At 39.1% G+C, this 15814-nt stretch overlaps 1 protein-coding gene across 5 annotated transcripts in view; it reads right to left on the reverse strand.

Annotated features, from left to right (window-relative positions):
- The window catches only part of PID1 (phosphotyrosine interaction domain containing 1), a 250001-nt gene that overhangs the window by 203077 nt on the left and 31110 nt on the right, over positions 1-15814 (reverse strand). The window contains exon 2 of one of the 5 annotated variants that reach the window (XM_054549920.2): positions 4913-5106. The exons of 3 other annotated variants lie outside the window; for them this stretch is intronic. In XM_054549920.2, the coding sequence (XP_054405895.2) occupies positions 4913-5104 (192 nt within the window). In that variant the 5' untranslated portion in view covers positions 5105-5106. Of the gene's footprint in view, positions 1-4912; positions 5107-7585; positions 7774-15814 lie in introns of those variants that run through there. One more of the 5 variants, XM_054549922.2, reaches the window with a different exon arrangement.

The following is a 15814-nucleotide window of genomic DNA, read 5'->3' on the forward strand; positions in this document are numbered from 1 at the left end:
CTACACTGCAACTGGTGTCCAGGAAACACAGACCAAACAATGTCGGCTGTTTCCTTCACATTATCTTTTGGGTGTCTCTCCATCTATTAAGCATTTACATTTAACTCTGTATCTGGAATTAATTCTTGTATTTGATATATTATATAAATTTTTAATTAACTTTTTTAAGAAATTGCTACCCATTTATTCAAATATTTTCCTTCCTCTTATTTTTAGTCATCTATTATTTATTCACTTCTTTTACAATGGACCATCATTGTTGGTAGGCTTTTCAAAATGGACAGAATTAAAAATAGTGATCCATAAGGTAAAACAGACATTAGTACTCCACCAGAATATCTACATAACATGGCTTTTGTTTTCCATTTGGTTTGGGGTTTTGGCTTAATTTAATTAAACTGTCCTGCTGCCAGCATTTTCTAATTAGCAATGTGGTATACTTGACTGACTGATGGATTCAGAATAAAAAAAAAAAAAAAAAAAAAAAACCTATACTCAAGTGCCAGCCCTGAGATACTGTTTTGTAGCAAGTCATTTGGCCTGAACCTTTGCTGTTTTTCATCTGTAAGGTAAAGTTAACAATACCTAACCTTTTTAATTCCCAAAAACATTGTGAGATACAAGTGAGATAATGTCTCTGAAATGTCAGGCAGGGGTATTCTTCCCATTACTATGATTATAATTGATACTATAAGGTTAGTTTCTAAATTCCTTCTACTTTTGATAAATCTCTACATCCTTCTCATATCATAAAGGTAAGAGCTTGGACTGGGAGTCTGAAGACAGTTCAGGCTACTGACTTGATCACTAACCAGCTGCTAGATTCGAGGAAATTTGCATAACTTCCCTGAGCTTCAGTCTTCTCATTAGTAAAATGGAGATTGTAGTGGGAATGAAATTAGCTAATGTGTATGGAAGTACTTGGCAGCCTGTACCCACAGAGAAGCACTGGATAAATTAAAGTAATGCGTGGGCTATTCTCCTTGACCCTCAAGGGTCATTCTCCATCCTCTATGGATTGCATCCTTCACTTGCTCTCAGGCTTCTGAGAGGTGCCAGACAATAGGAGACATGGGAAGAACAAAGAAGCAACTGGAGAAAGACATAAAGGTGTTATTTATTCTCCCACCCCTCCTCCAGGGCCAGGGTGTGTTCACTTGGATGCTTCTCCTGCACCCAGGGACATAGCTCCTCTTTGGTGGCCTCTCTTCCAAAACCAAGGCTCTACTGAACCCTTTTCAGGATGAGTGGATTAGTCTCTTCCCATGCTGCTAATAAAGACATACATGGGACCGGGTAATTTATAAAGGAAAGAGAATTAATTGACTCACAGTTTAACATGTCTGGGGAGGCCTCAGGAAACTTACAATCATGGTGGCCAGGGGAAGCAAACAGGTCCTCCTTCACATGGCGACAGGAAGGAGAGGAATAAGAGCCAAGAGTGAAAATTTCCCTATAAAACCATCAGATCTCATGAGAACTAACTCACTATCATGAGAACAGCATGGAGGTAATCAGCCCCATGATTCAGTTATCTCCCACTGGGTCCATCCCTGAACACGTAGGGATTACGGCAACTGCAGTTCAGGATGACATCTGGTTGGAGACATAGGCAAACTATACCAATGAGAGACCATAAGAACATCCCGTTTATGCTGGCCTTCAGTGCTTCATTATCTCCTATTAATTCCCTTAATCCTATCCACACATCTGTAAATAGTCTCCTCTTAAAGTCACTTCAGTTGATCTTTGAGTATGCCATCTGTTTCCAGCCAGGATGCTGATGCAAATCTTAGTTCTTGTTTTAATTGGTGAGCCAACCCTTCAGGGTTCATTGAGTAGTATGAGTCTGACACTTAGGCAGCAGTATCCACAACTCACCTAGGTCTGTGGCCCAGTCCAAAAGTAAGCACTTCTCACACTTCCCAACTTTCCAGAATTGGTTTAACAGTTGCTTTTAAAGGTACAGAATTTCCCACCAGAGCATTTCATGGCTTTTGTTCTGAATATCACATAAAGCAAAAGATGTTGTTGAACCCAGCAGTAAAATGAACATTCTAACTGGAAGATAAATTGACTTGTTGATGTCATATCTCCCGACAAAACTTAGCACAGGATGACACCTCCCAAACCCATGGGACACCACCCAAGATGCAGGACTTCCAAGCTCCAGTGATGTTTCCTATTAGCACATTTGAGATCTGTACTCTTCCAGCTTGGCCATGTTCATTCCATCAGAGCTTTGGCCAAAGAGCACTGCCAGAATGTTCACCAACACCCAAGTGTACGAGGAAATCAGAGCCTGGAAGGACTCATGATACTGAAAGTTCCCTGATCTCCTCTGATATTTCTTTCTCATGAAACTTGCCAGAAATAAAATTAAATCCAAAATAAACTCACACATTTCAGAGACTGAACCATTTCATGATGGAAAAATGCATTTACAGTTTATACAACAGCAGACAGAAAGGAGGTAAACTGTTAGATGACCCCCTTTAAAAGTCATTTTGTTCTACTGCCACTGAAATAGTACTGTGAAAGAAAATGGGGTGTTTAGAATTTTTTTAAAAAATTCTGTAGTGTCAAACTTTCATAACTATAAAAGAGCAATCTCCACACAAAATTTTCAAGAAATCTATGTTTAGGCAGAGAAATTGTTCTTCTGGTTGACTTTGTGAAGAAAAAACAAATAAACGCAAACTAAACACAAAATAAACGCAAACTAAATAAATGCACAAGGAAATAACATTTTGATATTTTGATTTTTTAATGAAATAATCATAAAAGGACTTGACCTCCCAAATGTCAACCTTCCTCTCCTCAATAACTCAGATGATCAAACTTATGTTGCCTAATATGATAGCCACTAGCCTTGCAACATATGACTACTTGAATTTAAATTTACCAAAGCTAAATTTTAAAATCTGCACTTCAGTCACAATAGGCGCGTTTCAAGTGCTCATTAGTCACCTATGGCCAGTGGCCACCATATTGAACAGTGCAGATTACTGAACATTTTCATCATCACAGATAGTTCTAATGGACAGCATTGGGTCAAATTATTTATGTCTATGCATCTCAACTATTTCCAATGACAGCAGATCAGTACCAGCTATCACAATTTACTGAAGTTACAGACCTTTCAGGGGTAGCAATTATCCATTCCCTTAACCTCAGCCTTCCTCTTCAGGGCTGGAAATGCTCAAGAGGCTTGGTAAGCTTGCCATATAACTCTGGCAAGCCCACCATCAAACGGGTGCAGATAGAATTCTACTGGGACCTCCTAGAGAAAGTTTTATTTCCCTCATAAGGGTACTGCACCTTGCTCTTTCTTCATCCCTAAACATAAATATAGTTGGCCCTCTCTACCTGTGGGTTCTGCATCACTGGATTCAAGCAACCAGAGATCAAAAGTACTGGGGAAAAAATTGCACGTGTACTGAACAGGTACGGACTTTTTTCTTGTCATTATCTCCCAACCAACACAGTATAACAATGATTTATGTAGCATTTACACTATATTAGGTATTGTAAGTAATCTAGAGATGATGGAAAATATACAGGAGGGTGTGCATCAGTTGTATGCAAATACCATGCCATTTCATACTACGGTCTTGACTATCTGTAGATTTTGGTATTCACAAGAGGTCCTGAATTGATTCCCCAGGGATGCTGAGGGACAAGTGTATTGTGACTGAAGTTGCAGCAGCCATCCTGCAACCAAAAGGCAAATGCGTGAGAATAAAGGTCAACACACCAAATCCAAGAGAATCGAGAGAAAGAACCTGCAATTTTGATGGGATCTTTGTGGAGCAAATAAAACCGATACAAGCAATTATTCATCTCTACTTTTCATTAAATGAGAACTTGTGTCCCCACTTGTTTATATGACTATGAAAAGGATTTCTATAGGAGCAGTCATTTTCTGTTACAATTGTTAATCCGCAAAAGGGAAGTTCTGTAAACTAAGTATCCTAAAATCAAAGATAATCATTACATCTAGAACAATCCAACTGGTAATAACAATTTATATTTATATTTACCTTCATGTCAAGCCTCACATAACCGTAACATAATCACAAAAAGAATTTGATTGATTTTACCATTATGTAATATATGTGTGTGGAAATATATATCCTGCAAATATATAAATTTATATTTTTTAAAAGCATGGTGAGAAATTATAGGTTGAATGGCAATATACTGAAGAGTTTTAACAAATAGCTTTGGATGTGAGGGTATGGATAAATTTTCTGCTTTAAATGTGTTTTTTAATGGGCACATCCTCCTTTTGTGTGTATATATGTGTAGTTTATAAACATCCAGAAACTTATGTGGATAGATAATTTAACACTCTTTCAGATTTAAACAAAAAGGTATCTGCTAAAACCATGTTGGTAGTCATTTTCCTGAAATGATATTAGAGGTTAATGAAAATATCCTTTTATCCACAAAAATACCATTTGTTCCTAAAATCCCACCATAAGAGATACTTCTAGCTTAAGCAACACAGGAGTTTTGAAGCCTGTGAAAAATACAATTCTCCTTGAGGAGAGAACATATTCCTTGTTGGTTCTCTACATGACCTGGTGTGAGAAACACACCTTATCTCAAAGAAATGCCTTTGAGATATGGAAGGCTGTGGCTTGGAGTCTCATCAAATTAGATAATGGAGACATGGTCTGCTGACTTCCCTTTCCAACCTAGTCCCAATGTCATCTAGGACAGCCTGGAGCTATCACTAAGTCTATGTGTGCAGTGAAGACTGTGACTTTTACTGGGAGCTGAGTAACAATTTGTGAGTAAGTGAATGAAGGAATAAATGACCAGAAATAAAGTCCACCCTTTGCTCTAGAGCACACACTTTCTCCAGCAGTACCACCTTCTCTCAGAAAGTTGCCAGCAACCTCACCTTGAAGCTACTGTGGCCTCCCAAACTCCACATTGCAACGCATTTTTTGATGCCATGCATCATGTTTATTTTCACTCCAACTTGTAATTGGATTGCAATTGGATGTTCTTGCATTGCCCCCGAAAAATAAAATGTTTCAAAGCAATGTTCCAGGAGTTCAAGATAAGCCTGGGCAACAAGACGAAACCGCATCTCTACAAAAAAAAAATATGAAAAATTAGCCAGGTATGGTGGTGCATGCCTGTAGTTCCAACTACCTGGAATGCTGAGGTGGGAGGATCGCCTGAGCCCAGGAGGTTGAGGCTGCAGTGAGCTGTGATTGTGCTACTGCACTCCAGCCTGAACAACAGAATGAGACCCTGTCTCAAAAAAATAAAAATAAAGCAATGTTAATAGTGATTTTAAACACTGTTATATAACTTTCCTTATATCAAAATGTTCTACCATACAGACAACTCAAACGTCAGAAATCCACAGGCTTTCAGATGGCTCTGTCTCTCATCTCCCACCCGTCTTCTCCCTTATGTGCCCCTTTCCTGGTGGAGCTGGGTTTCAGCTACAAAATTTCAAAAGTAAGAAGTCCTCTTTGCTTCATGTACCCTACATCATCACATGCTGATTCTACAAAGAGGACATTTGAACTTGGCTTTAGAGCAGATGTTTTATTCAATAACTTGACTCAGGTGATCTATTAAGTTTTATTTAGTTCTTCTATTTACACATATGGTCCATATTAAGACTTTTACAAAGACACAAGGCATGCTGGGAGAGAGCTCTGCTAAGACTTTATGAAGTAAAACAACTGTCCCAGTTTGATATTTTTCCTGACATTTTAATCCATTGCTTATACACTTCTCTAATTGCAATGTTTAACCTTGGCCTGGGAAAGGGTGCCAATCTAAAAGAGAGTAATTGTTTCTAATATGTTGTCAAGAAGTTTTTAGCTGTATTCATGGGTAAATTAAAGGTGTTCAGAACTGTAATTTGGTGCCAAAAGCAGATACCATATTGCACTTCACCATCAGAAAGAAAGAAGCGAGAGAGAAAGAAAGACAGAGAGAGAGAGACAGATAGAGACTGACTGACTAGAATAATAAACTTTGGTCAGTGAAGCCAGGACCACTAAGGTTTTAAAGTGCTGAGATTCTTTGGTAAGTTTTGCAATATGAGCCCTTCTTGGCCCTTATGCACACTCAGATTAAACACCACTCAGATCCAAAGCTTGTTTATCTCTTTTACAACTGGAAGTTCTTCTGTGAATAACTCCTATAAGCCTCTTTGGTATAAAGCCCCCTTAAAGTCATCTGCTTTGTCAGCTATAGGATTTTCAACATTTGTTTCATAAGCGTGGACCCTAATGAGATTTAAATCAAAAGAGGAATTTACTGCCGCCTTTAGGTCTTTGTAGTACCAGCTTGTGAAGGTTTGTCTGAGTTACTGGGAATGAAAAAGAAGTTAGTTTTTTAATTTTACATATCAAGTCACAGTCTACTTTTCAAAATACAGCACACTATAATTTCCAAAGGGACATATTTTATACACACACACACATATGTATATAATGTTTATAGAGTGTATATACTTGTCTGTGTATATAAACACAATATAAAATATAGAATATAAGTATAGAAAATATATTACTCGTTTCTCTTGATCTGTTTCTTTATTTAACACTAAGCAGTATTTATTAAATGTAAAAGTTTCCTCAATACCTCCTAAGAAGACAATTACGGAAATCAGTCAACTCCTCTTACTTTTTTAATGGCAAGGCACGTCCAGCCACGAAGCAACCACAGCCACATGAGCTACTAAGTTCTCACCCCAGCCAGTGTCCCAGCGGAAGCCTAACCGCCCAGGGCCAGGAATAGTGGCCAAGACATCTGTGCTTCAGCCCGCCTCTGTCCACCCGGAGATGGGAGGAGAGGCCACCAAGATCTCAGAAAACACTCACAGCTCACTAGCAGCCAATGCAATCCATGAGGTCAACTCAGGTGCAGATTAGGTCTAGTCAAGTAAAGCACACAGCCCCTCATCCAGTGAACTCAAACCCAAGCTGTCCCTTTAGTCTATGGGGAATTCATCCAAGCACCACAATTGGCCTTCTACAGTAATTTTCACAGTCAATTGCCCCATCCCCTTTGAAGCAGATCCCTTTGCACATAAAGTCGTTCTGGGAATCTACCATCAAATGACTATGTCACAGAAACAATGTCTCCCACTTACTTAATATCAAGCAGTAGCAGGCATTTAACCTGTGCTCTCTCTAGCCCTTCAAGGCAAGTACTATCAGCCCCATTTTACAGGTGACGACAATAGAGCCCAGGCACTCTGAGACATCTGTCCAAGATCACTCCACTGATAAAGTAGCAGACTCAAGGCTAAAACCAAATGTGTGTGGCTTTGGAGTCACTTGGGGCTACTTCAGAAGAACAGAAGAACACTCTCTCAGCTATGCTGGAGTTCCCAAACTTTGGTCAGTTCTCTCCTATAATCAGGTTTCTGTCATTCATGTTGCCATGGATGTGTCTCAATAGTCCACATGTGTGATGGCATTTTATGAAACCTACTTCCCACTCCTCTTCTTTAACCTCCTTATCTTAATCTGTTTGTGCTGCTATAACAAAATACCACAGAGTAGATAATTTATAAAAAAACAGAAATTGATTTTCTCACCATTCTGGAGGCTAGGAAGATCAAGGCCAAGGTGCGGGTTTGTTTGATTGTCTTGTGAGAGCTGCAGCACTTGGAAGGAAGGAATGCTGTGTCCTCACACAGTGGAAGGCTAAGGGGCAGGCTGAACATGGCATGAAATCTCTTGTACAAGGCTTTTCATTCCATTCAAGAGGGGAGGAGCCCTCATGACTTAACCACCTCTTAAAGGTCCCTCTTGGCTGGGCGCAGTGGCTCACGCCTGTAATTCCAGCACTCTGGGAGGCCGAGACAGTCAGATCATGAGGTCAGGAGATCGAGATCATCCTGGCTAACACAGTGAAACCCTGTCTCTACTAAAAATACAAAAAAAAATAAAAATTAGCTGGGCATGGTGGTGGGCACCTGTAGTCCCAGCTACTCGGGAGGCTGAGGCAGGAGAATGGCCTGAACCTGTGAGGCAGAGCTTGCAGTAAGCCGAGATCATGCCACTGTACTCTAGCCTAGCCTGGGTGACAGAGCAAGACTCCTTCTCAAAAAAAAAAAAAAAAAAAAAAAAGGTCTCTCTTAAGGTCATCACTTTGGCCATTAAGTTTCAACACCTGAATTTTGGAGGGGACACATTCAAACTACGGCACTCCTCAAACATGTATGCAGAGAAGGAAATCAGAGATAGGAAGATAGTGTCACCTAACGTTCCTCTCCCTTTTCCAACCTTACCCATCTCCACTCAACAAATCACATCAATCTGTGTGTGTGTGTGTGTATGTGTGTGCTATGTATGTATACATTCATATATATATATATATATATACACACACATTCCCATATGGTGCATTGTTGTTAATAATAAATGTTTGTTGACTGACTGACCAAAAATGGATATATATATATACATACATACATATATATACACACATATATATATATTTACATGCATGTGTGTGTACGTGTGTGTGTATTCACACTTATAGGAAAGAAACTGCTGAAGAAAGTATATGAGATATGAAATGCAAACTAAAGCAACAGAAAGTCACTCTGAGTTGAGACTGGAGGATGTGTCTCTCAAGTCTGCTTTTCCATAACATAGTATGGCCACTAAAACAAGGGAACAAGTGTGTGTTCCATTTCTCAATAAAGTAGAGCTGTAAACTGTTCAATGGGAAGTGCCAAGAGACTCTTATTAGCAGAAAGGGCAAGAGAAGAAGGCAGTGGATGTTTTCATAAACCACATAAATTCCTCAGTTTAATTTTTTTAAATAAGATCTTTATTAGAAAATAAAAGATCAGAATGGTTAAAATTGCCTTATGTCTTTCACAATAAAATATGAATTATTCAAATTGGATTACTTGTTCAAAGCTGGAGAGGTTTTAGATGTGCAAAGAGAACAACAGGATGGGAATAATATATTTCGTAATATGAGAACATTTAGAAGCTAAAGCCCAGCTGGCATGTCATCATAAGGTCTCTTGAACTACTTAATAGTTCTAGATGTACATGGGCAGGGTGGGGATGGGGCTGGGAGACCAAGATGAAAAAAGAGGTATAGAAATGAAGAGTCTTGAAATCCAGGTAATTCAAAGTAGTCAGTGTGCTAGATTTTTTTTTTTTTTTTTTTTTTGAGATGGAGTCTCACTCTATCACCCAGTCTGGAGTGCAGTGGAGCAATCTTGGCTCACTGCAACCTCCGCATCCCAGGTTCAAGCGATTCTCTTGCCTCAGTCTCCCAGGTAGCTGGGATTACAGGCACCCACCACCATGCCTGACTAATTTTAGTATTTTTAGTAGAGACGAGGTTTCACCATGTTGGCCAGGTTGGTCTCAAACTCCTGACCTCAGGTGATCCACCCGACTCCGCCTCCCAAAGTTCTGGGATTACAGGTGTGAGCCACCGCGCCCAGCCTTGTGCTGGATTTTTTATAGTTATTATACAATAAGGAAACCTCTACTACCAAGCATGTGTCTCAGTTATTTTTATAGAATTGTTTTTAGCCAGTCAATCAACAAACATTTATTATTAACAACAATGCATCATGTTAGGATAGGCACAAAAATATCCTTAGTCTCAAGAAGCATATGACTTGGAAGGCTAAGACATACAGAAAATACCTAGAAAATAATGTATAATCCCTAATAAATGTGTTGAACACCATATGCCAAAGATTATCAAAGCTGTGGGGAGAGGCCAGCATGTTGACCAGAGTAGCCAGCGCTTCATGGAAAGGGTATGGCTTGAATTTAACTTTGAAAAATGGAGAGGAATTAGAGACATTGAGCCGAGACAGAGAAGACAAATAAAACATAAAACCATGGAGGGCCCTGAAAGAAATACAAAAAGAAGATCAGCTAGACTTCAGGTATAGGATTTAAAGTTGGTCAATTAAAGTTGTTAATTCCTTAAAGTATGGGCATTATAGTGGGTTAGCCAAGTGGGTCCAATGTAATTCAAGGGTCTTTTAAATGTAGAAGAGGGAAGAAGACAAGTCAGTCTCATAGTGATGCCATGTGAGACAGATGCAAGTGCCTTTGAATATAGAAGGGGCCACAAGCCTAGAAGGTGAGCAGGGAAACTTCTGGTAGCTTGAAAAGGAAAGAGAACAGCATCTTCCCTAGGCCTCCAGAAGTAACTCAGCACTATCAATACCTTGATTTCGGCCCACTGAGATCCATTTGGGCTTCTGACTTCAAAATCAGTAAAATCATAAATCTGTATCATTTTAAGCCAATAAATGTGTGATAATTTATTAGAGCAGTAAGGAAAACTAATGTATGGAACATTCTCAAATTTCAGGTATTAGGGTGAGAATGGGGGGCCATTTGCCTACTAGACATATACTCATCTCTTTGACTGAAGAGAAAGCTAACAGGAGGTTAGGTAAGTAAATAGTAGGTAAGTCTGGAGTTTCTGATAGCCACTGACCGTCAAACAAGGACCTATTTTGAAAGACCATAGCATTTTCAGAGCACCTAGCATGGTGCCTGACACTAAATATTAAATATAAAAACTCCCTTCACAAATATTAATAGCAATTCTTACATCATTAGTGACTACAAGTCCAGTTTTCTAAATCCTGGTAATCAAATGCATCATGCTTTATTTTGAGTACTGAAATAACAGTTGTGATACTATTATCTCAGCCTCTGACCAACAGCTTTTTGTCCCCTTTCTTGTCCCTCTCCAGTGTTTCCTCCTTTCTCCCACCCTCTCTCTAGGCTTCTCTGCTCCTCTTCACCACTCAGTTCCTACAAGTACAGCTCTCTCCCTCCAGCCCCTCAAAAGCCATCAAAAGTTTGACCCCTGTGGCGGGAGGAGCTCTCAGAAACAGTGAGTCTCTCCACTGGAGAAAAGGAAAAGTAAGGCAGATTCAGGAGGAGAAATCAATCAAAACCACAGCTACTCTACTCAGAGCCTGAGGCAGAGCAGAGGAGCTGCCCACAGGCTGTGGTCCTGAAAGTTTACACTCAAGGGAGCAAAACAGCAGGAAGAGTCTGAAGTCTATTGACTAAGACCTCAGAAGGTGGTGACTTCCAAGGAGACACAAGAGGGGGAAAGGACACAAGAGAGCGAACGGTAACTAGATGGGTGATTTGTAATATGTTTATGTGTGTTTTTTTTCTATTAGAAGTTTGTTTAAGATTTATTTTCATTTATTTTTCCTCACTTTTGAACTACTTCTTTCTAGAAATCCTAAGGTTAATCCTTGAAATAGTCACTGGAACACTGGCACCAACACTTTCCTCCACTGTTGCAATCACTGACAAGTATTACTGTTGTTCTTGAGCAAGGAAAGGGTGAGCTCATGTGGTGACATTGTGGTCCTATTAGCTACTTCAAATGGATGGGCTGGAGAGATGAGAGATTAAAATCATTCCAAGAAACTGGCTAATCGGCATTCCAGTCTGAAGCAAGAAGAAACGCCAGCCAAACAGACCTCCATGAAAGAGATTCAACATGATGGCTTCCAGGCATCTCGGGACGGGGGGCCAGGCAGGAAGGAATAAAAAAGACCTGTGGCCAGCTGGATGCAAAAAGCAGCTTGTGGCAAAGTTGGCAAAACACATGAAGACATTTATTCTTCAGTAGTTCTTCAATGGAGTGGAAAACCAAAGCGTGTATTTTGAAGAAAGGGGTATGAATATTATCTTGGAACAAGATTCCCTGAGATGTGAGGCAGCACATCACCCGAAGATGACCTGTTGAGGCTAGATAAGCATCCAAGTCTACCAATGACTTACTCTATGACCATATTAGCAATGGTTTTCGGCTTTTGAAAAAAACATGTTACATTTAGACAGTCACCCATAGGGTCAATTCAGGTACAAACTTTTAAGAAAGAGGCCCTCTTTTAAGCACCGAGGTCTCCTTAACATAAACTCACCCCCAAAGAAAAGTGAAGAACAGAAGGAAGAAGAGGGAGGAACAGGGGCCACCTCATGATGGCAGGCCAAAAAACTTGCAAGAGATTTGGAGAGTTGGGCATCCATTTCCAGGTACAGTGGTCAGTCAGAGCTTCATAAAGATGGTTCTCCCACTTTAAAAGAGCAAAGCCACCTTCTTCTGAGGAGGTCACCCTTTTCTGCTGGGAATGAAATTTCAGGAGGGACTTTCCTGAAATGGTAAAGGAGAAAGGAGCAGCCTACTCTGGACAGTCAGTACAACTGAATAAAGCCTGGTTATCAGTGGGGAAACAGGCTGCCACCAGGTCATCTTCACATCTTTCAGAGTTATCTTCAAGGAAGAGCAGAGAGATAGCAGATAAGAAAGCATGCAAAGGTGGAGAGCATAACTTAAGGAAAAATGAAGAAGAAAGCAGGCGATTATCTCCAGGTAGAAGGAAGAGGCTAGGAGGGTGATGTGGAAGAAGGTGGGTTACAGAAGGCAGATAAAGCCATGGTAATTATCACAGAGCAGGGTAGGCAAATTACATCCAGTTCCAAACCAGCACAATACCTCTTTATATATTAAAGGTTTATGTAAATGTAGCCACACTCACTTGCTCATGTGTTGTTTATAGATAGCTATTTCATACTACAACATCAGGGTAGTGTGTCCCACAAAGCCTAGCATACTGCCTTCTCCTTTACACTTACATACACACACACACACTGACTTCTAATATAGATGAGGATCTAAGTATTTTGGAAATCTTGTAAAATATTACACCATATTAAGAAATTAAAACAAACAGAAGAACTACATGATAGATCATGAGTAATCAAGAAAATTACCCATTTTGGGAGCTAGAGAATCTTTTTGCATCCAGAGAATAACAATAGAAACCCAAACTAAACTTTATTCTTTCTGTGAATATGTTCAAGGACTTAGGAAAAAATATGCAGTCACCAACACCCGTCGGTGTTGCAGAATGAGGCAGTCAACACATAAAAAGATATCTACAGTTATGAATTACTTTGGTGGACAAGAGAAGCAAACAAATGTTATGTGAACATCTCCACTTACAATTTTCATTCATTCAAGCGTATTCCCTATAAATATTGCCACACCAAACTGACCTAACAAGCATTATTCTTTAGAGAGAACACTGTTTTGATGGAAGAGATAGCAATTGTTTGCACAAAAATCACCTTGTACAACAGAAAAAAAAAAAGGTTTTTTAATCTCTGGCAAGTGCAAAGCTGTTCATTTGTTTCTAATTATAAGTGGTGTGAGAAAAGGGAAAGGGACCTAGGTAGAGAAGGAGATGAAGGAGAAACATTCTAAATAGGTATTTTGCTTAAAATTGAAGGCTATCCTAACATAAATAAGAAATTGAAGTAAAAGTGACATTTCTTAAATATCTATACATTTTCATGTCCTTTACCCACCCCATACACACAAGCACGTATAAATGCTTATTTGAATTCTGATATCAGAATGACTGATAAATTCTCAATTATTGAAGCAAACCATGGAAAGGAAGTCTATGGAATTACTAACACTGGAGTTAATTTATACTGACACTGGAATTAATTTATACAGACACATAACAAAATTAATCATTCCAATTTTAATTAATGTTCTTCTTTTACTCTCCTCTACTAAATGAAATCTACATGGTAGAAAAAGTGGAGCTAGTATCAAACTAATTAGTAACTCTGAAGGTTACTTTAAGTTTTCACTTTTATGTTAAAATATGACCCCATTAAGTTTCAATTTAGATAGTTCTTTTCCATTTAATATGAATTGCCTTACTTCTTTAAAACATTATATGTCCTTGGTGGTCAAGAAAATAAACATATCTTGGAGTGCAAGTGAATCCCTCAATTATCAAGAGTGGAATTTGAAAGGCTGCCTCTAATCATCCAACGAAGTTTTTTAAAAGGGTTGGGTGGGAGACCATAACTCAGTGGGATAAAGACTTCATTCGAGCATGAATTGCTCTCAAAATCATCCAACTTTATAATATATTCGCGGTTTAAAATGCCAAATCACATCATCGCTCAGTTGATCTTGGAAAGTTTCAAAAACCGCAGGCCAGAGCCCAAAGATAAATTGGTCAGTGAATTCAGTACTTCCAGAAAGAGATAAACTTTTGAAAAAAAAGAGGCCATAGTGGCTCTAGCGGCGCAATCGATTAGCGTACAGTACTTACAAGAAAAGAGGCCATAAACATTTGTTTGCCTTATGAATAAAGTACAGCATTCCCTCTCCTTGATCAAGGTAGCTTTGGCTACTGGTTTGGGAGGTGGTATAGTCTACAAATGAGTAAGAAAGGCCAGAGTTAATCTACAAAGACATGAACTTTCACTCCACCTCTTGCATTTTTAAAAAGAAACAAGTAAGTCTCTGGCCTCACAGGGAAGATATGGGCAGGGATAAGAGGAGACAGCCATTATCAGGCATCTCAGAGAGCATTACCAAGTGGGCTGCAGCATGGGTGCTAGTATCAGGTCAAACCAGCATCATCATCAAGGCTCCACTACTAAACACCTTGACTTTGGCTACCTTCTTTCCTAAACCTGTTTCCTCACAGTAACACAGCAATAGCATTGGTAATGACCTCAAGAATATTGTAAAGATATTACTACTAATTACTGTTATTATTTAAAATACATCACTTAATTTGAAAAGTGGTTTATTCAACACCCCGCTACCATCACCACCAAGAACTCTTTGATTCTGCTTTATCTTTGTTGTCAAATAACCAAAAGGATGAGAAAAACATGATTTAAAAGTTTTTTCTTACTATAGAGAACAAGTTCTCAAACTTCATAGAGCCTCAGAATCTCTGGGAAAGCTTGTTAAAGCACAGATTGCTGGGCTGCACTCCCAGAGTTTCAGATTTAGTAAGCTGGTGGGAGGGGCCAAGAATTTGCATTTATTACAAGTTTCCAAGTGACAGATGCTGAAGAACTGAGGACCAATTAGAGAGCCACTGCTGTAGAAGTTTATAGTCGTTGGTTGGAAGCCTTTGGTTGAGAGGGAAAAGAGACTGAGACTCACAAATTCCTGGAGGAAACGAGTAAGGGAAAAACACAGAGAGAGGAATGTCCACCTTGCCCTTTACAGCCACAGACAAGAAGACAAAGCCCAACCCCCCGTGTCAATCAACACTAATGCGGTGGGAGCCTGAGAGCCTCAATGTTGGCTATGTAGAGATTTCAAACTCTGCTGTGGAAAGGAAATATGTTAGACATCTTGGGGGTTATGACTAGATTTAGGAATAGGGGATGGAAAGAAAAAAATTTCACAATAAACCTTTTAAATGATGATCTCTTAAGCTCCATTTTCTAATATATTCAAAAAGAAGGTCATGTTCAGCAGCGATGAAATTTAAGTCACTAATCCTTCACTGAATTATTTCAAGACATTGAAATTTTATTTTAATTAGATGGCTTAAGTCATTTACAATGTAATTCTGGACTACTTTTACAACTTGCTTTTGGTAGCATTAATTTGTAACACTCATGTTTAAACTACATGTAAGAGTACACATAAATACTCACAAGACAGAGGCATAAAAGATAATGATTTTATTGTAATCCAATTCAACCTATATTCCTGGCACTATTATACTCATAAAATATGCATTGAAAACTCTAGGTGGGAGTTCTATTTTCATCTATATCTAAATAGCCCAACAAGGCAAGACTGAACCATTAGGCCTGCTGGAAAGTATTTCACCTGGCAACAGCCCAAAGCCATTCAACTCCGAAAGTGTTATTAGAAGAAAGAAAAGTCAATGTAGGTAAAACATCACATTTTCATTATTACAGATGCAAACAGATACATTGCTAATTATTTTCCAAAA

This window comes from Pongo abelii, chromosome 11, assembly GCF_028885655.2.
Source record: "Pongo abelii isolate AG06213 chromosome 11, NHGRI_mPonAbe1-v2.0_pri, whole genome shotgun sequence".
Lineage (NCBI taxonomy): Eukaryota > Metazoa > Chordata > Mammalia > Primates > Hominidae > Pongo > Pongo abelii.